Source organism: Triturus cristatus, chromosome 8 (assembly GCF_964204655.1).
Source record: "Triturus cristatus chromosome 8, aTriCri1.1, whole genome shotgun sequence".
NCBI lineage: Eukaryota > Metazoa > Chordata > Amphibia > Caudata > Salamandridae > Triturus > Triturus cristatus.
The window spans coordinates 159730322-159752640 of NC_140591.1; the positions used below are offsets into that span (position 1 = coordinate 159730322).

At 44.8% G+C, this 22319-nt stretch overlaps 1 protein-coding gene across 4 annotated transcripts in view; it reads left to right on the plus strand.

Annotated features, from left to right (window-relative positions):
• The window catches only part of PRDM15 (PR/SET domain 15), a 439353-nt gene that overhangs the window by 357496 nt on the left and 59538 nt on the right, over nt 1-22319 (plus strand). For all 4 annotated transcript variants that reach the window (XM_085621221.1, XM_085621224.1, XM_085621222.1 and 1 more), the window contains one exon: nt 14711-14886. In XM_085621221.1, coding sequence (XP_085477347.1) covers nt 14711-14886 — 176 coding nt within the window. The remainder of the gene's footprint in view (nt 1-14710; nt 14887-22319) is intronic.

The window sequence follows — 22319 nt, forward strand, 5'->3', positions numbered from 1 at the left end:
CCTGTGTTGTGTTCTCCATTGCTTTTGGCAGTTCACCACACATGCCCTCTTTAATACCTTTAATTCCCCTATCCTCATAAATGAAAAAATGCAAAGGACGTGCCCGTGGGTGTGACCTCACAAAGCATGCCTACTTTACATTTGGAGGAGAAATAGACACATTCTTAAATAGTGCCTTTGTGATATTACTTTATTGGTGGCTCTTTGCAGTTACAAAATGAGTCCTATTCCTACAATTATTCTTTTATTCCAGACTCACTTAAACTATTATGATTGTTTCTACCTTGGAGGCTTCAGTTGATGGTATAACGATTCGGGGGGGGAAATAAAGGGTGGTGAGAGGTTGGAAGAACCTGCATTCATGCATATATGTGCAGCTGGCATTTCTCAAGTGCTAGTAGTGTCTCTAGTGTAATGCTAGGGACAATGCTGAGGGAGATTGAAATAAATGTATGTGAGGCAGAGCTTGCTAAGCCCCCTGGTACTTCCTTAACGAGAGAAGTGTACACTTAGGGAGGCTATCACAATTTCTACTTAGTGTTTGTTGCCACTTATGAGTACCCTGAAGTCATCTTTGCTTGCTTTTGAGTGGTCGGTGTTCCTTGTGTTCATTCATGGGGATGGTAACACAAAAGTAAGGTTTACGTATTTTTTAAACTGGTACTATGCAAGGGTACTGTATTTGTTCAACAGCTGCCCTTTGAGATGTATGATGGGCTGTCATAGGAGATGTGTTTCTAGCGTCCACCAGCTTCCTCCTTTTCTCTGCATGTGCTACCCAGCAGGCATATCAAAGTACAACTACCAAATATAGAACATGCATGTCTGAAAAGCCTTATCTTTAGCAGTCTGTTCTGATGCTTCTTTGCCCAGCTCTGTGAGATTTCCAAAACATTTCTTTGCACAGCTTGTGTCGTAGGATAGCCATATCTTGTGGAGTTTTGTATGGTATTTTCATGTACAAACTCCTATAACAAAAGTCTCTTGTAAACGTCTTTAAAAATTTGGAGCTTGTCCACTTCTTGGAAGCAAACTGCACATCTCTGTTCCTCCCTTGGATTTGTAGACTAAGCACCTTCCAACTTTGTTGCTTCCGTCATAAAATGTCAATTCTCGATTGTCATTTTAGACTAGGTATTTTATCTTAGATTAAGACTCACCTCTATTACTAAATAACTCTTTGCATTTTTTTTGTTGAATTAATGCCATTCAAGTTATTGCTTTGAGGTATGGTCTCATTTTAATTGTCGTGTTTATGGCTTGCATTAACTCCCCTCTCTTAACTACCATAGCAGCTTCCCTACATACATTGTTAGCATGAAAATTAGATTTTCAAGATTTCTGTGGCTTGGCCATATGTAGAGGAGCTACTAAGTAATCTATTATGTGAACTCCAGGTGTAGAAATTGCACCTATATAAGGATGGGTGTGTGCTCAAAGATTGTTTGTCAGTTTAAGTAATGCATCTGTAGTGGCCTCTGCTAAACACATTTGTCACATAGGAGTAGCAGAATTTTGAGTACTGTGTTTGCTGACGTGCTGGTTCAAGCATGCACAAGTTAAAGACGGGGGTCTACTGTGGTTCCATAAAGGCTGAAACCATGCCTGATTTTCAGGATATTAACAAAAGATAAAATTATATATAGTGAATCTGAGTGGAGCTAATTGATGTAGTTGGTGGTTATCCTGAAAATGTCATGGATAGGGTCCTCCTGATTCATGTTGGACACTCGTCTGTTGAAGTAATGTTAGTTGTAGCTTGCCAGGTTGCATGCCAGGGTATCTTCCCTACATTAGCTTTGCCTATCAACGTTTGCCTTTTCTGATTTTGTGCTTAAATTGTTAATTTGGAAGTTGGTTGACACTCCGTGCCGTTGAATGGCACCCACCCACTCGTGCTAGTGTTTAGTCCTCTTTGTGGGCCTGTTGTTGGTCAGAGAAGACATATAGTGATCACCTCTTAAAGACGTTATCCTAGTAGCGCATTCAGTGAGAATTCCTTGGCTCAGTTCATTAAAGAGATGCTATATTTTATTGGGGTGCCTGAATTGTAGACTAATGCAGCCACCATAACCTTACCTCCGAAAAAAAGTCCTTAAGAAGTTCTACTGGTCACCGGTAGACATCAAAGCAGCCGCAAGAGTAGATCTCCCTGCACTATCATTAAAATGTCTTGATTTTAAGTCTATATTTAGAAATTAGCTCTTTTGGGATTCGATTACTGCTCCCTCTGACAGGAAACTGTACTTTCAATTTAGAATAGGCACTCTCCCTTTGAGAGCCTTCATGAAAAGCTGGGCATTTGAGGCTATCGATATCTGCCTTCTATGTCAGACTCTGGTAGAGAGCCTTGCACACGTTATTGCTGGCTGCCCAATTTACGCTAGACCACACAAGTTTTGGCTAGTTCCAATTTGCAAACAACTATCCCATCTCGTTGCCCTCCGCACACTGAGGACAGATTGTACCACTCTATACACCATTTCTCTGGCTAAATAGTTAGCGGGTATGTGGTTATTACTCAGGAAATTACTATCGCCTACCTAATTATGGAAGTTCTCATCACACAATGGTTTTATGTAAATTTTAAAAGTGGATATCTTTTTTTTTTTTTTAAGCTATTTATCATTACGCTTGAGACTCATTTTTGTAAAACTAATTAAGGTAGGTCTGTTTTTATCTATGAATTTTAGTGATGAGTATGTTTTTATTTGTACTTTTATAGCCCTGGAGGCTGAAATAAAGTTAATTGAATTGACATACAGTGACTATTGGTCAGAATTAATGGTGAGTATTGCTGTTTACCACTGGCATCCCATGGTTTCAAGTGCTAGTAAATTAATTGGGTGATCAAGGCCATGGTTAATGAAGATAAGTTCTAGAGTAAACCTCAACTTGATAACAGGCTAGAAACTCATACCAGCATGACACTGTCAATAACAAAATGTAATAGCCATGTCTAGTCCGAGATATTCCTCTGTGACGTCATGCAGCTGTGTACTGGCTCTATACCACCTTGAAAGTGACTGAGCGGAGCCACATTTTAGCTTCATTCCTGTGTTTATGCCAGTTCCTGTTCTTTTTCACACCTTCCAACGCCGATCTGGAGCACTGCTCTCAAATTTGTCACTTTTCAGACAACTCCAAAACTTTTTTCTAAATAGTGTGCTAGAGAAAGATGTCCCCACTAAAACAACCGTAAGAGGTGGTAGAGCTCCGTAATATGATGCCTGTTCATTGATTTAGTGTGCAGCCACTTCTCGTACGGGGTAAGGGTTCTTTGTGCCCCAGGGCGCACCGAGGGGTGTAGGACCCAGTGGCATATATGCTGAAAGTGATAGCGCTTGGTCTCCGATATCGCTAGATCGGCGCAAAAGTCCTTGAATGTCAAAGGGCCCTCTGTGTCAAAGAGATGGCCAACCGATCTGCACCCCCTCTGTTCCCATGTTTGAAGGCCACCAGGTCAGGGCCCTGCGTGAAATCTGGGTTATTAGCTATAGGTGTACGGGGCAATGGGAAAGATGTAAGGCCTCATCGTGTGGCAGCTGAGTCCCAAGCCTTTAGTGTTTTGTGGGTGGCCGGTGATTTGTATAGCTCTGCAGGGCACCAAGATTTATCGAGTAAGGGGATCTTCTACAAGGAGTGGCCTGCTATGGCTCTTTCCATGAATAGCTAATGCTTATCCGATTCGCTGCGGGACCACTCTAAAACTCGCAGCTGAGTAGCCTGGGAGTAACATTTTATGTTGGGGATCCCAAGGCCACCTTCCCCTGGGGGTCTATAGTTCCCTGTTCATCCTAGGTTTTTTATCTGCCCAGACGAGAGGAATTCCTGTTGAAGTGAGTTCAGGATGCCAGGAGGGGGTTCTACAGGGAGCGTCTGGAAAAGATATAGTATTTTCAGGAGCATATTCATTTTAAGTGCAGCCACGCGACCCAGCCATGAGAGGCCGTAGGTCTCATCTGGTCTGCAACAGGAGGTGGTTATAATTTAGGGTGACTGTGGCTTGGGTTGAAGTTGCCAGACTAATATCCATAAATTAGATCGACTCCGGCTCCCATTGTATGGGGCATAGCTGTCTCAGGGTTCCTTGGTGGAGGACTGAAGGAAAATCCCTAGGTCTTGTGACTTAGCGACGTTGACCCAAAAGCTTGAGGCTTGTGCAAAGCTCACTAGCTCTGCAAGAAACGCCGGGGTTGAAGTCTGGGGGTCCTCAAGCATAGCGATTACATCATCCGCGTATAGGTTTATGGTGTGGCGTTCTCCCCAGAATCGGATCCCGAAGATCAGAGGGTTCTCCCGCACTCTCTAGGCCATGGTCTCCATATACAGAGTGAATAGCAGTGGAGAGAGCGGGCACCCCTGTCTAGTGCCGCTTGAAATCAGGAAGGGATCTGAAGTGTACCCATTCACTCATACCGTGGCTGTAGGGTGGCTATAACTGCTAAATATCCATTTGCAAAAGCGAGCCCCTATTCCAAATTGCGCCTCAAAGCCACCAAATACGCCCTGTGCACCCTGTCAAATGTTTTTTCAGCATCGACCGACAGCACTACCCGCTCAACCCCTTGATGGTGAGCTTTGTCAATGAGGTGAAGTAATCTCCACGTGTTGTCCCCACATTGCCTAGTTGCCACAACCCCAGCCTGGTCCGGTTCCACTAGACCCAGCATCAATGACCCAAGTCTGGCCGCCAGAATCCCCGTGAAAAGCTTTAAATCAATATTCAGGAGGAATATTGGGCGATAGGAGGCACAATGCTGGCTATCTTTTACCTGGTTTGGGAAGCACAACAACGAACGTGAGGAGCATTGTAGGGGGGGATATCAGAGGTGTCTCTTATGTCATTAAAGAGTCTAGTTAAGATGTGTGCCAGGATAGAGCAGAAGGTTTTTATAAAAAATAGCGGTGAACCCGTCGGGACCCGGGGATTTGAGAGGTTTGAGTCGGACAATGGCTGAGATTACCTCCTCAATGTGGATTGGGCTGTCTAGACTGGAAGCCTTATCTGGGGTCAGTTGGGAGTGAGTTGCTCCATGTAGATACTTTAGAGTGGCCTGCTCCGGGAGGTGTTGCTCTGTGTACAGCTTAGCGTAGAAGTCGCAGAACGCTCGAGAGATGTCTGCATCCATTGTGTACTCGCAGGGGGCCATGACCAGAACCGTATGGATGGTGCTAATTTGACACTGTGCCCCGGTCTGCTCATTAATATGCTGTAGTTCCTGCATTTGTTTAGTAAGATCTTCCCTTTTGTCCCTAGGATCTTGTCCGCCGAGGACGTAGCAGTGAAGTCCCCCCTCGCAACCAGCTTAAGCGTTTCCCATAGAGAAGTATTTGAAGTGTCTGGGGTATCATTGAAAGCCAGGAACTCCTCCAATGTCTTGGTCAGACGTTTTAATCCTGTGGTCCGATGAAGTGTGTCACGTAGCCGCCAAGAATAAGGTAGTCTATCTACGGGAGGTATTGCTAGAGCCTGAGTGAGTGCAGCATGGTCTAAGTGTGTCCGGGGTTCAGTGTCCGAAGTGGACGTCAAAAGGAGCAAGGATTGGGACCCAATGAAGTTGTCGATTCTGGCATACGTTTTATGTGCATGAGAGTGAAATGTATAATCTGTAGTGTGTGGGTGTAGGGAGTGCGAGATGTCAACCAATCCTAGCTCCTGCAGCCATTCCCTCCCACCCCTTGAGAGGGGCCCTTTTCATCCCTGCCTTTGGGCTGAACAGTCCAACTGATTGTCAAACGCCATATTTATGTAACCTCCTAATAAGATCTGTCTATCTGGAGAGGCCGTCAAGCCCCTCACTGCTCTGTGGAGGAATGCCTCTTGACCCTCATTGGGCAAGTATATGGAAGCTAGAGTGAGGGTGTACTCGTTAATGGACACTGAGATGGCCAAAAGCCGTCCCTTGATTTTAAATATTTTTGCACCCAGTTTCCCTACAAACACGCGGGAGATGAGAGTGGCGACTCCGTCCATTTTGGTTGGGTGCCAGTAGAAATATTGTTGTGGGAAAGCCTTTGATTGAAGCCTATATGTATCTCTGGAGAGGAGGTGCGTCTCCTGCAGCAAGCATATATGTGCGCCTGTGTGCTTAAGATAAAATAGCTCTTCTTTTAATTGGATTGTTTAACCCATTTATGTTTAGTGTAAGGATTTTAATGTTTGCTAACATAGGCACCCAGGTCAGGGTTGGGAGCTAAGTGAAGCACCAGTGTATGATGGGGGAGGCCCCTACCTTCAGACATCCCCAGTGGACAAGAGGTGTTACCAGTGGGAGGACAATGTCCTGCGCTCAAAGCCAAACATGCAGGGAGCCCAGACCCAGGGAGGAGATCAAAAAGGAAAACAAAAAACAAGGAGAACTATACATTTAAAGAAAGTCATCGTGTGACTGATAAAAGTCCAAGCATCAGCTCCTTATAGTCAATGAAGGGGTACCAGTGGCCGGCGTCTCTCCCCTCCCACCAAAGCACAGTCTTGTGCTTTCATTAGAGCATCTCAGGAAGCGAGAATGAGGACCAGCAAACTGTCTGCTATCTTCTCCCCAATGGCATTTCGTAAGCTACTCAGAGGGACTCCTGGCCAGAGTCGGCAGAATCGCCTGCCATTACTTGGCCATAGTGTCTGGGTCAGGGTGCAGTTAGGGGCTTGACGGTTGTCCATCCCGTGGTCACTCTGACGGTTCCTGCCCAGTTTGACTTGTTGCGGTTCCTTCGCTGTGGGAGCACCCATGCCCAGTAGGTTATAAGCCGCAGATACTGAACATAGATGCCGGAACTCCCCTTGGAATGTGAAAATCAGCCAGTACGGGTGTCCCCATGAATATGAGATTCTAGCTGCTCGCAAGTGTGTGGTTATAGGCCTGAATACTTTGCATTTCACCAGGGTGAATGCGGCTAGGTCTTGGTACAATGCGAGCTTCTGGCCTTCGTACTGGAAAGCGGGGTCGTCCCTGGCCACCCAGGGTATGCGTTCCTTAAGCTGAAAATTGTGCACACAGGTCAAGATGTCTGCTGCGGAGCCGGAGCGGCCCTCCGGGCCCCACTGTGTGTGTACGGGCGAGTTTGATAGGGAAGTCCTTCGCTTCGCCCAGAAGAAAGCGGAAGAGGTCAGTTACCAAGGCCTCAATGTTTGTGCCCTCCATCCAGTGCCGCACTTCCTCTAATGCAAATGTTACTGTGCTGGGACCCGTTTTCCAAGTCCTCCGTGTGGGCTTGGAGGTCAAGGTTCTGTTCCTGTAGCCTGATGACTTCTTGATGAAGGCTCTCTATTTCTTTGTCTCAGCTCATGCTCCTCCAAGGTATTGACCTCTCCCCCAGGGAGTCTGTCTCAGCGTACCTCCTGCAGATCAGCTGATAAGTCTCGCTTCATGGCCCAAAGTCCTCGGAGGGAGGAGAAGAGCGATTCTAATAAGGTGCGGCTGATTGGGGCCTCTTTGCAGTCTACTCCCTCTATCTCTTCTGCGGCCTTCGAAGGAGTCAGGCCATCAGGCTGCGGAGTAGATGGCTTTAGCAACATGTCCTTCACTGATCTGTCCTTTTTCCCCTTGCCGGAGGCCATTATAGGGTGCTATTCCTTATAAGCCGAGGGAGGTGCCGTAGCTGTTCACAGTAGGGCCAAGAGGGCAAGGGGATACCTAGCTGGCTTGGGTAGCCGCTTGCTGTTGACCTGGGGATTCTCCCAATATTCCCCGTAGTCTCAGGCTGACCGCGCAGGCTGAGGTCCCTCCCTGTGTTGGAGGCACCTCCATGGGTCTCCCGAAGTTCACCCGGGGTCACTCCAAGTCTCCAGGGCTCGCAATACACTCCAGGTGGGGCCGCGCCCTTGAGGGAATCTGCCGGGGAGCTAATACGGCCTTCTGCCCATGCTTGTTCGGGGTGATAAGTGTTTCCTTAAGTGGGGGGGGAAGGGGGAGGGGAGGGTGAGGCCTCGGCCTCCCTGCCCTCGCCGCTCCTCATCTCCGTGCTTGCACTTGCCCGCTCCTCCTTGTACCTCTGCGGCGTCTCTGCAAACTCTCCAGACCTCTTAGCTCCATTCCAAGGCCTCCGCCTCCACCTCCACCGGGATGAGTCACAGCCAGGGGAGCTTCTCTGCTACTGCTCGGAACCATGTTGGGAGGCATCGAGGGGGGTGATCTCGTCGCATGCGTGTCGCCGTTTCGGGAGAGGAGAGACCAGAGAACACATCTTATCGGGAATACGGGAATACGTCTTCTTGGCCACACCCCCTTTATGATGGATATGATTTTTGATGGGTCTCGCCTCTTTTGGGAGAAGGTGGACTCTGCTTTAAAATGCTTCAGGAACAGCAGAGCTATGGCACATTCCTTAGGGCTACTGACTCCTGACAGACAATTTCCGTACCATTTCTGAAATTCAGGGCCAGGGAGCTGACATTTTGGTAGAGACAGCCTACCAGCCATTGATTCGCTAACTTTAAGTTTTCCTTTGACCATTTACAGCGCTCTCCTTTTTTAGCTAGGTTCATTCTACAGAAATACCATATATAGACACAACAGACAGCCCAGTCCTTTTGGGAACGTTGATGTGACACTGACTGACAACATGCAAGACAGAAGGGGTACTAATCTTCCAACTACTTGTCTCATGCCACAAAAGCCAACAAACTACTTTAGTTTGGCCTTTGCGGCGCATGCCCACCCAGTGGGAGGCGGGATCTTGTGCTTCTTCCCATTACAAATTGTTCAACCAGGGCTATACTCTTCTGTTTTGTCGTCCTCATCCAGTATTCCATCTGCACCTGAACAAGTTCCAGCAGACCATATGTTAATCTTCTTACAGAAGTATGCCTGCTGCTAGCTACCTGTGCCATAGAGAGGGTACTTGACTCAGATAAAGGCAAGTGTGTTACTCTTGCTATTTCTTTTTTCCGAAAAAGGAAGTGGGGAGGGGCAAGCTTATCCTGGGGCTCTGAACATCTTTTTGCAGTTATGTTATGGCCATTTGTAAAGTGCACATTTCACCCTGAGGGGGCCCATGGTGCTGTAGCAGGGCCATCTAAGTAGTGGGTCCTACAACATGGAGAAAAGTATTTAGAACAACCAGGTTTTCAGCTGCTTTTGAAATTGTTTGAGGTCTGAGATAGCACAAATATGTGTTGGAAGCTTACTCTATTGTTGAGGGGCCTGGTGAGAGAAAGATCTACCCCCATTTTTGGCGATACGAACTCTCAAAGGGGTCAGAATGTATTTTCCTTCAGACCGGAGTTCTTTTTTGGTGCGTTCCACTTGAGTTTCTTTGATAGATAACTTGGCCCAGCTCCGTATAATGCCTTATGTGTGATGCACATCAGTTTGAAACAGGTACGCTTCCTGATTGGGAGCCAGTGCAGTGATCTCAGAAAAAGTACCAAAGGGGATCGAGATGGAAGATTTAGGACTAGTCTGGCAGCGGTATTCTGCATTACCTGGAGTCTAGTATATAGTTCTTTATTACTGGAAGCCATAAGTACATTGCCATAGTCTAAACGGCTAATAATTAGACCCTGAACCAGCGTTTCCCTGGCTTACAACGGTATCCATTGGAAGATTTTTCGTAGCATTCACATAGTGCCGTAGTATGTGGCCAGGGTCTGATTTACATGGTCCTTCATGGATAACTTGTCATCTATTATTATCCTGAGATTTCGCACTGTAGATTTCGGTGTGGGACAAGGGCCCAGCATGGGCAACCATTTAGGTGACCAGAATAGTTGTACTTTGCCAGATAAGATCACTTCGGCCTTGCATGCATTAGGTTGCAGATAATATTTTTACATCCAGTTGGATATATGAAACATACAGTTGATAAATCTGGTTCTTGTGTCCGGGTTCGGTCCCAAGGTGACAATTAGCAGTTTATCATCTGCATATGAGATTACTTCAAAGCCATATGTTCTGATTACCCTAGCTAGGGGTGCTACATACACGTTAAAAAGGATAGGGCTAAGTGCTGATCTCTAGGGAACCCCGTTGTCAACCTTTGAGCTGCTGGATACTTATGTTTCAATTTGGACAATGCTGGAGCAATCTTTTAGAAAGTTTTTTTAGCCTGTTTAGGACTTTGCCTCCCACTCCAATCTCTTCAAGCCTTTGTATTAAAATTGCATGAGAGATGGTGTCAAAGGCCATCCTTATGTCCAGCAAGACCAGCATTGCTGGCTGCCCGTTATCTAAGGAGAGTTTTATGTTATCTACTACCTCCACCAGGGCTGTTTCAGTACTAAAACCAGCCCTGAAACCTGATTTAGAAGGGTCAAGTAGTTGTTGCCTTTCTAGATAGGCTAATAGTTGTTTGTATTAACCAGGGATTCAATTATTTGTATGGCAGCAGGGAGATTGGCCGATAGTTATTAAATTCTTTTGGATCTGCCGATTGTTTCTTTAGGATTGGTTTGACCCTTGCTGATTTCCATTTGATAGGGACGTTCTCCAGGTTTCAGGACATATTAAAAAGCTTGGTAAGACTATTGAGTATTGTGGGAGACAGAGTGGACAGATGTAAGGTGGAGCTAAATCTTTAGGAGACCCTGATTTGATTCTCCTCCAGAGTTAGTTCGGTAAACACATCAAGGCATTCTATCCTGCGTGTGTACATGCAGGCGGCCTGTATATTTTAATTTACTATCTTGGGATTAGAGAGGGTGTTATAGATCTTGTCAATTTTCTTTTCTCTAAAAAAGATCGAAAATATCTGTCCAAATTTGTGAGGGGCTGGCGCTCTGGCAAGATGAAGGATTAGTAAATTAATTTGTAATTATGTGTAGTTCTTTTTGGTAGTTGGCTGCTCTGTCAATTCTATTGACTATATAGGATTTTCTAGCTTCCTTAATGTTATTTAAATAATGTCTATGTGTGAGTTTATAGGCTGTATCGTCCTCTATGGTTCTGTTGCCCTCCACTTAGTTCAGCGCTTCTGTTTGCCTGCTTATCTATTTTAAGTACGTTGGTGAACCAGGGTGAGGTTTTGGCCTTACCTTTGGCTTTACTAATGGCAGTTGATCTTGGTGCAATTATGTCAAGAGTCTGGGTGATGGCTGTCTCTAAGACATCTAGTGCGAGATCTATGCTATCTTGCTGTTCCAAAATAGGTGGATTAAAATGGGAGGAAAAGGAGGCAAGATTGACTTTCCTCCATGGTCTAGTTCATTTCTGTTCTGGGGTCTTTTTTCTTTGAATGGATCCTACCTGTATGTGGAATTTCAAAAGACTATGGTCTGACCAGAACAGGGGAAGAGGAGGGTCCACAATGATATTGGCTTCATTTGAGAATACAAGATAAAGTGTATGACCTGCAATGTCTGTGGATCCCGTTACCCTTTGTCTTAGTCCTAATGTGTTAAGATTGGTGATTACCTGATTAGTGTTCGTATCAGTGGATAGCTCTGCATGGAAATTGAAATCCCCAGTAAGGAGAAAATGATCTATTGCAAGTTTGTGAGGAGCAATGATTTCAACCAGGCAGTTACTGAAATTAGTTTTCTGGACCTGAGGTCTATAGACCCAGCGGTAGGACAAATATGCTCATGTTGTCTCTGATCCAATCCGCTTTGGACCTAGGAAGCTGTATGGTCATCCTTTGACTTTCCGGATGCATATTTTGATCTACCCGTCTATTAGCTCCACAGACATTATCTGCGGTTCAGTGTGTGCCAGGAGTACTTTCAGTTTGCCATGCTCCCTTTTGGCCTTACCTGTGCCCCGCAAATATTCACAAAAAATGGCGGTGGTGGCTGTTAATCTTCAGAGGGCGGGAGTCCCTGTGCTCTTGTACCTCGACAACTAGCTACTAAAGTTAGTCGTGGGACACCTCATTATGACTGCATAACTGTTGATGTCACTGGGTTTCACCATCAATGGGCCGAAGCCCCACCTGACTCCATCATAGAGGCTTCGATTTGTTTGGGGCGATCATGGTCAAGTTCAGGACCTTTCTGCCACAGCAACCAGTCCAAGACTAAGATCATAATATTTCAGGTTTCATCCCCAATACAGGCCAGATTGGCTCTGAGGCTTCTTGGCCTCCTAGCTTCGTGTATCATTCTTGTCAACCACACCAGATGGCATTGCGAGTCCTGTAGTGGGAACTGAAATCTCAGTGGGCCTAGCAGTCTTTTTAGGATTGCAGGTATTCATATCTGACACTGGCACAATGGTGATAATTCCTAGTAAAATGTACTCCTTGACAAGATTGTGGTTACCCTTGCAACATGCTAACCCTGTCACAATGGTGGTAATTCCTGGCAACAGGTTTGTCCTGGTACACTCATTGTAACTCCTGGTAACATAGTCCCCGAACTATGGTGGATTTGCTTGTAGAATGCCTGCTACAGTGGTGATAATCCCTCACAACATGGCCTCTGTACCACAAGGTTGGTAATTCCTGGCAACATGTTCACCCTGGCACACGGGTGGAAATCCCTGGCATATTGTGGGCAGTCATCATACGATGATGTAAAGTCACAAAAGCAAATAATTTTGAATACATTAAACTTCAGGTTGTGCCAGTGATCATATGTAGTCAGAATATTAGTGTACAAATTTAGCTAACCTTGCTAAATCCCAAGACCAATATCTTTGCCATTTCCCAGGCAGTGGAGAGAGAGTTGTGAAAAAGTTCAAATCTACGCAGAAGGAAAGAGTGGAAGGATTTAGTTGAATAGCAAATGGAAATCGAGCGTTTGATTGCCCGTGGATTCTTTGAAGTTTTTTTGGGCTATTTTAGATTTACAAATGCCCAATAGGTATTTAATTGAAAGGCTAACTAGGGGCAATTCTAGGTTAAAAGATCTGAAAAGCATATCATTTGCAGACTGTCTTCAACAACATACAGACTGACCTTCTATGTTCTTTATTTGACATTGAATTTCTTTGATGCTGTGAATGCTTGACCTCTCATGAGATGTATTCAGAGGTGCCTCAGTACCAGATAACAAAAGATACAGAGAACAGAGACTCTATTCCCAGTAATTCTACTGCTGTTTCCTTAGTGGTGACAGTGGAAGACTTCAATGAGTAGAGTCTCCTTGCAGGACCCCCTCCCTTCTGAACTAAATCCGATCGACATTTCAGTACAGCATTGCAGCCCTCACATCGGGTAATTCATAGTATATGGAAAAAGATTCAACATACACCATTCCTAGTCGGCCAATCTACTGGAACTGAGAGTACTTTAGCAGGCTTCAAAGAACTTCTAACCTGAATACGCCCATTGCACCCCCCCCCCCTCCCTCCTGCACCCCCCTCCACCAAGGACTTCATGTAATATGTGCCCCCTCAGTTTAAAGTTTTTGCCATCCAAAAAAATAAGACTTTTTGCAGGTTCCCAATGACAAAGTATTTCTAAGTGAGTGTAGTTGGAAATTTGTTTTGAACTCTGAGTCAAAATGAACAGCATGACAGATACTGCTGTTCATTCTCTAATCGTGATGCACTTCGATTCATTATTGGGTGGCATCGTGATCTTCCATATAAGTGGAATAACTGAATAACTGCTGCTCATTTTTCAGGTTAGTACAATTTGGCATTTCAAACAAGCAAATGATTTAGTAGCAAATCAATCTTCTAATGTTACTCAACAATTCTTTCTGTACTGTTGTACAGTTGCACTGCATTCAGAAACTACCCTTTCTGTGTGTCTCCCTAATATACCGATTGCAGAGACAGGCTTATTTGGATCTCTCCATTCACTAGCTATCAAGCATAGCCTCTCTATTGCTGTAACTTGTTAAACCAACTGCAGAACCTGAATTCTTGTGGTAATGTACTGGCTACCTGCCCTGGTCTCTTTTATTCTGCTTTAGTAAACAAAGTGCAGAGCAGTGCTTCTTTCCTTGCTTCATTGGCAGGTGGATTTTCTTTTTGGATTTTCTCTAGAGCCTATGAGCTATACTTCTTTCTCATATATGTAGGTTGGAGAAGCTAGGTAGTGAAAGATTTGTATAAAGCAGGGTAACCGGCTCTATGACCAGGGTATTCGGGTCTATGACCAGGGTGAACCATGAAAGAAGACTAGAGGCCAGGTTTTTTTGCCTTACAATGAGAAGCTGCTAGACCAAGCTATGCATCGTGTGCAACAACGAAGAGGAGAAGCGAGTCCAAGCTGTGCTGCATTTGTACTAGTGAAGCAGGGCAGAAATACCAAGCTCTACAGTCTGTGTGGTAAGGCAGAAGAGAAAGTGAGGTGTGTTATTCAGTGTAACATAGCAAAATTACCAGAAAGAACATTCTTGGTTTTCTTTAGGAAAGGATACAGAGAAGTTAGGTTACTCTAACTGATTGTATAAGAACATACTAAAAAGTAGCCATAGAAAAGAAGCGCAAACCTATCTCCTCTGCTTGTTTCCCTACCTACTTTAACATTTGAGAGCGGAGTTAGTCTCCAGCTTTCCTTTGGATTTCTAAACCTACAATTTACATCATTCTAGATACAGATTTTTGTATAAAAATAAGAAACAACCCAGTTTAACTCACTTAGACAGTGCATTTGCTCAATTAGTTAAATGTTCTGTTCTTCAGATCATAAGTTCAAACCTGGCAATCCCAAATTATCCTTCCACTCTACCAAGGTCAATAGATTTAGTATCACTAAACGGGGTAAAAAGAGCACTTGTTTATAGCTGATAGAAATGGTAGGTGTGCTACATTTCAAGATACTGATTGCTGTGGGATAGGACTGCTCACACTTAGTTTTTTCCTTTTGTGCTCCACAGTGGGGAAACAGTGGACATGTTCGGTGTGTGATAAGAAGTACGTCACAGAATATATGCTCCAGAAGCATATCCAGCTAACTCACAACAAGGTGGAAGCTCAGACTTGCCAGCTCTGTGGGACAAAGGTTTCCACAAGAGCTTCCATGAGCCGACACATGAGGCGAAAACACCCGGAGGTAAGTTGACTGACCTGTGCCAAGAAATAAACGTAATTCATGTATTCATCCCCTTTTCACTAGCTAGTCGATAATCCATGCTTTTCGCAACACGGATTATGACTCTTAGAATTTATGACCACTTATAATTTAAGTATAGTTGATTCAGAAATGTAGTTTAGCTTTTTGGATGAGTCTAAATGCAAGAGGTATGGGAACGCTATACTTGTAGTGACGTAAAGATGATATGACAATAGCGCCAACAAGTCTGGATTAAGAGTTAGTCGAATGCTTCATAAGCAAATCAATTTGAGTTACTGCTTTAGGCGTAACTTTAATCCTAAAATGTTAAAGCTAGCAACGGGGTACTCACCTAGCGAGACTGACAATGCTAGATATGGTTCTCTATTTTAAGGAAAGGGTGTCCATTATCAACTGGGTGCCGATCTGGCGTCTAGTTATCATTTTATTTTTGTGGCATTAATCTCTTAGAAAGCAACCTACTGCACAATATTATTTTTTCTGTAAAAAATGAGTTTTCACAAGAGGCAAGTTTGAAATGACTCCCTTTGATGTCATTTGGAAATTCGCTCTGCCCAACAATAGATTCCATTTTCATGTGGAATTTTTGCATCGAGTTCATAACTGCTTAAGGTGGTGAGAAGAAAACAAAAAACGAATTTCAACACAATAGTCCTTTAATAACTGAAACCATTGTTGAGGATGCCTCCCCCTACCAACTGCCCACAACTTCCCCCAGCGCCGTGAGACCCTCGCGGGTGAGTAGTGCGCGTCACAAATCCCTAATTGATTGATTTACCATATGGATCGTGGAATAAGACTTTGAGAATGACTGCTAATGTTGTTAAATATTTAGCATTTCTCAGACTTTTTTTGGGTCATGATGGAGTAAATCTGCTTGAAATTGTGTCTGTGCCCCTAAATGTTTTCATTTATAATAAAATGTGTTCTCTTTAACTTCAAAAACATAACAAACTCTCTGCCACCAGTAACATTTTTATTTCTTACTGGTTCCTTGAGAATAGCATTATATTGCCATTATTCATGCAGACATATTGTAGTTTGACCAGCTCATATTTGTTTCACTCTTGTCTGGCAAGTGCATTGGGCTTTTGTCAAAGCTCTAGGCTTTTATAGCAATGTCCGGTGCAAAAGTTGGCGTTAATGGACTTCATTCAGATATCAATTCTGGCTCTTACTGTGGAGATGTAATTTCTAAATAAATACACTTAGAGTATGAGCAGTTCAGCGCATAAACAAAATTCTGACATTCAAGGGGAAGATTTTCCCTTTGCTAAATGGCAAACTTCGACTATAAGAAAAGTGATCATGTTGTTGCTGTCCACTGTTTAACTAACTTTGAGATGGTACAGATGTTTGCTTAGGTTTCTACCCTCCCCTCCTCATTCTTCTTGTACCGCATGTGGTCAGGATATGCAGGAACTTGCATGTGAAAATCCAGATAGCACCTATTTGGCAGGTAGCCATAGTTTTCTGATCTGATGAAGATGTCTGCCAAATCTCTTTGAAAGTTGCTGGCCAATATCAACCTGCTAACTATGAATGAAATCAGGTCAATCACAAGAGACCGTGAAGGTCTGAGCTTGACAGAATGATTCCTTTAGGAATTATTACTCTGCAAAATGCAAGGGACCTACAGCATGGTGTTTGTAGGAACACAAATCTCCTTTTAAATATCTCTTTTGCTTAATATGCTGCACTTGGTAGAATATCATTCAGTGAGGGTACTTTTACCAGCAACGATAACTGTCTGAAAGGGGAGAAAGAATGTCTGTGTCTAGATTGGTACCAGCCATCCATGCATTTGTATAGAAGAATATAACCGAATAATCTTAACTCAGTGAGTACCTCCTCTGGTCTTAGACTTGAATAATCTACTGGTGAGGTTAATGGCTCTGCCCTTTGATTAATCACACATGCGCTCTCAAAGAAATCATGTTTTTAAAAAAAAAACATATTTTATTGATATTCATGCAGAACAATCTGACAAATCAGCAATTCTACATTTTATTGATACATACCAGTGATCCCGGCTGGGATAAACCTCCATTGCAACCTTCAGAACTGACATCAGGGTGCAATTACAGTAATGCATAATATCTCAGTCCCATCCCTACTTTTAGGATGCAACTGCATTCCATTCCTCCCCCCTCCCTGACTCACTCCCGTCCTCATGTAGGGCAGCAAATTGCGCACTTCTGTTGCGTTTATACACAGGTCCTGAATGTTTGGCATGAATCTATGTATAATCCTGTATTGTTATTACCTGGGGGGGGGGGGGGGTGGCTCTAGAGCTGCAAGCCTCACTTTGTTGTGACCTGTGGTTGTATACGGTACAGTTGTTCAGATTGGTGGGTGTTCTGAGGATATGAATAATTCTAGCATTGCATCCCACTCCAGTGAGATGGGGTTTTTCCATAAACAAAAACAGAGAGTTGAAGTGCACTCCTCTTCGACAGTGTTTCATCTATTTAATCATTTGATGCGTGCATCCCGGTAACGCGGTCCGCCCTACGGCCACGTGGGTAAAAGTAGCATCTAAGAATTTGGGAACGTATTTTCGCTCCCATGCCGGAAGCTCTGCTGTTGCATCGTAAAGATTATGCCACAATTAATTCCATTAAATCGTTTTATTCAAGGTATTCCAAACTTTTCATTTGCCTTTTCAGTTCGTTTTGTCACATGAAATCCATTTTATGTATAAAAATCTGATGCAGTAGGTATGCCCATCCAGGCCTTTTCGCTAAAGCAGGACATATACATATTTCATCCTCAGTAGTGTATCATTCCCAATGCATTTCGGGCTGCTTCATCGCCCTTCGTCAGGGGTTCACTACAAATATAAACAGCGAGTTTAGACAGTATATTTAAAGTTTAAAAACATAATGCATTTTAAACTAGTGAATGCTCATTTTATATGCGTTTTAAATGCCTTGAACGGCATCCATTTTGTCCTTTAAACCATATACTCCGTGGGTGCTACTTCAGTTAGGGCTGGAGCAGTTTAAAAAGGGCAACAGGTGAGAGTGAGTTGATAGGCGATTGTTGGAAAAGGAGTAATGAGATCAGGAATGGACATGCATCACAGGTACGGGAGTGCTTCCACGAGGTTTGGTTTAATGAGTATGGGTTATGTTGAACATTGAGGCAGAGGGGTGACATTCCTACATGGTGTACAAACATGGGACTGAGAATAACGGGTTGGTATTGTATCTTGGTCTGATGTAGGTTGTTATGAGAGGGAGAACGCCGTTCGAGGCATTTAAAACGCATATAAAATGAGCATTCACTAGTTTAAAATGCATTATGTTTTTAAACTTTAAATATACTGTCTAAACTCGCTGTTTATATTTGTAGTGAACCCCTGACGAAGGGCGATGAAGCAGCCCGAAATGCATTGGGAATGATACACTACTGAGGATGAAATATGTATATGTCCTGCTTTAGCGAAAAGGCCTGGATGGGCATACCTACTGCATCAGATTTTTATACATAAAATGGATTTTATGTGACAAAACGAACTGAAAAGGCAAATGAAAAGTTTGGAATACCTTGAATAAAACGATTTAATGGAATTAATTGTGGCATAATCTTTACGATGCAACAGCAGTGCTTCCGGCATGGGAGCGAAAATACGTTCCCAAATTCTTAGATGCTAGTTTTTCCATAAACCCCTTCGCTCTTCCCTCCTTATCGCCATACATTCGGCCCTCCCCCACCTGACCACCTCTCCGTGCCAGTAAAGCGCAGTCGGGTACAGCGGATTTCCACCGCAATGTTATTGATCGTTTTGCTAGTATCAGGGCTAAATCAGCAAATCAGTGTGAGACTGTCTGCTTCTTGCGTATATACAGTATTCTGCCGTGTCTCCCACCACAACACTGGTCACAGTCCCTAGGATCTTTGTAACCGCTGCCCAGAAGCTGGCCAGGCGCGGGCAGGCCCACAACATATGTACCAGGTCAGCCACCTGTACCTGACAATGGGGGCACTTGTCCCCAACCTCCGGATACATCTTACTTAATTGTGCGGTGTAAGATAGGCCCTATGTATCACCATATATTGAATGAATTTAAGTTTGGCGTTTCGGGAAACTTTTTTAGGATACTGCTAAAGGGAGGTACATTCCTTATCTGATAATTCTCTCCCAATGTCAGCATTCCAGTTTTCTCTTAGCACTGCCAGCAAAGTCGCCGTATGGGAACGGATACTCCTGTATAGCCATTGGGTCAAATGCCGCCCGTTACCCATTAGGTATAGTGTATGTACTAATTTGTGTGTAGGGGGCTCTTTATTATCTGGTGCCCAGTGACGTTTGATGTACCCGATGATTCTTGCATGTTAAGTATAAAGGGAACGCGGGACACCTTGTTCTCTGGCAAAGTTCTCGTGATCTAGCAGCATGCTATCACCGAAGAGAGTCCCTACAGAGTGTACTCCCCCCCCCCCTCATGTCAACTTGGAGATACTTTTAGCTGTAATTACCCCTGCAGATGTGGGGATGCCCAGAAGTGTGACGTTAGGGGCATAGGGGAGTAATTGATTAGTGTACTGTATCGCCTTTTTCCAGTAGATTAGGGCTACTTTTATTAGGGTGGGAGCCGCCGGTGGGGTCTGTCCCCTAGGCAGCAGCAGAGTATGAAGGGTACCCCGGTCCAATGTTTGCTGCGTTATCTCTATTTCGTGGAGGTTATGGCCTGAAGTCCAGTATAATAGCCACTGGAGTTGACTCGCATAACAATATGCCCTAAAATCTGGGACTCCCATGCCCCCTCTATCAAGTTGCCAACTGGAGTTTCGAGAGCCCCACCCGTTTGCAGCCCTTTCCCCATATTAAGTTTAATTCAGGGTTCTAAAGATACTGCTCGGGATCACTATCGGTAAGTTAATAAAATAGTAAAGCAGTCTCTGGAGCATGACCATTTTTGAGATGGCAACTCTTTCTGCCACTGAGAGTGGTAGTGAGGTCCAGAAGGTTTTTTGAGTTTTGAGTGCTCTGATTACTCGTACCAGGTTACCGTCTCGTAACTCCTGTGTACCTCTATATATTTGTTTACCTAGGTATTTGAAAGTGGTGGGTGCAATCGGGAGTACCAGGGGACCAAAATTAGTTGGCTCTATTTGTTCTGAGGCGTGGAAATAAAAGGCATAAGACTTGGAATCAGTGGCGGCCGCTCCATTAGGGCGTTGGAGCGCCGCCTAACTGCTTTCTCGCAGTGCGAGAAGCAGAAAATAAAATGGTATTTTAAATGTAAATGTAAATGTTGTAGACTTGTAAAGCGCACAGCTGCCCCAGCAACGGGGCGTCCCGGCGCTGTAGACCGCTGGGGAACCCGTCCTGGCTATCCCTGTGAGATGGTCCCTTTCTGGGTATCTCCAAGGTGAAACCAGGCATCCCCGGCGTCTGTGGGGGGCCGTTGTAGAGAATGAGGCAAGCTTAATGCCCAGAGTTGCCGAGTGTGTTCCTGGTTAGAGTAGGTACCGAGGCGAGAATTATCGAGTCTGTTTTGACGCTGGTCCACGACCCTGCCGCGTCGGGAATTGAACCCTGGTCCCTGGCCGATTCTCTGCTTACGGGTCTGCTGCCTCTAACCAGTGAGCCACACCTCTCCACCAAATAAAATACCTCTCCAATAAAATACCATTTTATTTTCTGCTTCTTGTGCTGTGAGAAAGCAGAAGGCAGGGGTATGCCTGGTTGGGGGCGGGACGGTATGCCTGGCTGGGGGCAGGCGGGTATGCCTGGCTGGGGGCAGGCGGGTGGGCAGGTAGGGGAGGAGTGGCTTGCACCACTCTGAGTGCCCTGACGGTCAAAGCAGTCATGCACACTCTACATATTCTCTATGTAGGCTGCATGCAGCCTACATAGAGAAAATGGAGCCTACATAGAGAAAATGGATTCCCTACAGGCGCCCAGCTGGGCGCCCGTCCGGAAGTCCACACCAATCACAACGCTGCCATTGCAGCATTGTGATTGACTTACAGGAGGGGAGGGAGCATGTCTGTTCCTGTCCAGGAGCAGAGCCGGCACGGGACCCAGTCACCGCCGGCCAGGTAAGTTTTTTTTTTTTTTTTTTTTTTTTCTTTAACCCCCCGTGTATTGCGAGCCGCAACTGTACATAGGTGTGGAAGTGAGGGTGGATTGGGGCGCGGGGAGGTTGCTGCGGAGTTCCTAGACATGGGGCTTGTACTTTTTTTTAGAAACTGGAGCTTTTCAAGTGTTCCAGATTCGTATTCCTTGTTTTTTAGCAGCGCACGTCGGAAAGGGGAAAGTACCAATTTGGAAGCCCCCCGTATCCCCCACACACACGCTAGGTTTTCCGACGTGTCTGGTGTATACGGTCTACCTTCACTTATTACCTTTCCGCAGTTACCCGAGTGGGAAAGCGAGTTGTGCGTGCGTTGCTGAGTGTACCAGAGTACTGGGGTGTGCGGTGTTTATCTGCGCTTGCTTGTGTGTATGTGTGTGTGCGCATGGTATGGCAATGTCCGTGGGAAGGTTAGGCGAATGTGTGAGCTGTGTGTTTGGCTGTCAGCGCACGTGTATGCGATAATTATCTTTTTCGACAGTACTGACTGTATGCTTCTACATGTGGGTGGGCTTGGGGGCATTGTGAGTGGGTAAATAATGTGAGTATGTGTATATTTTTGTAGATGTGGGTGTACTTGTGATCGTGCGACTGACAAGGATTCTGTGGGTACGGTTCTCATATGGGGGTAAGGCCGGGCCGACACCACTTCAAAGCGCAGGCCATTTCGTTCCAACACTGGCTATTAACTTTTTTTTGGCCAGAATGTTATCTCGGCCATTTATCAGCTTCTCCGCTGCTGCGAAGCTGCCTGTCCCCAGAACACCAAGTTTGCAGGCGACGTGAAGCCAGCCCGAGGTCGTTGCTTGTAAGTTTGTGTTTTTCAGAAACGCCACTCGACTCTCCAGTTGTTGCGCACCTGCAAGAGTTGTATTTTGGGGACAAACCTTTTGCCACATTCTCACTCATTTGCCCCGCATCCCTCGAATTCGTCACTGCGAGAATCGCAGATGTTTTTTCATTTGAACTGATTATCAAAGTTAGTTTATTCGTATGTGTGTAGCGCATAATGTTATTGTTAATTAGCAGTGTGGCACCTTTTGCTATGACTTTCCAAAGGTTTCCACTGCAGACCAGATTTTATAGACGTGTGCGTCTGTAGGCTAGTGCTTAATTTGAGCCAGTGTTTGCAGGTGGTGGCACCGGAACTAATTTTTCGGGACTGGAATTTATTTTTCATCATCTGACTTTGTTCCAGAGCAAAAGATCGAATGGCAGAAAGGGTTTAAGAAGGAGGAGAAAGATTGGAAAACACCGACATATAGCAAACAAAATGGAGCAAGCAGAATGAAAAGAGAGGCAAGGGGCAGAAAGTGCGGGAGG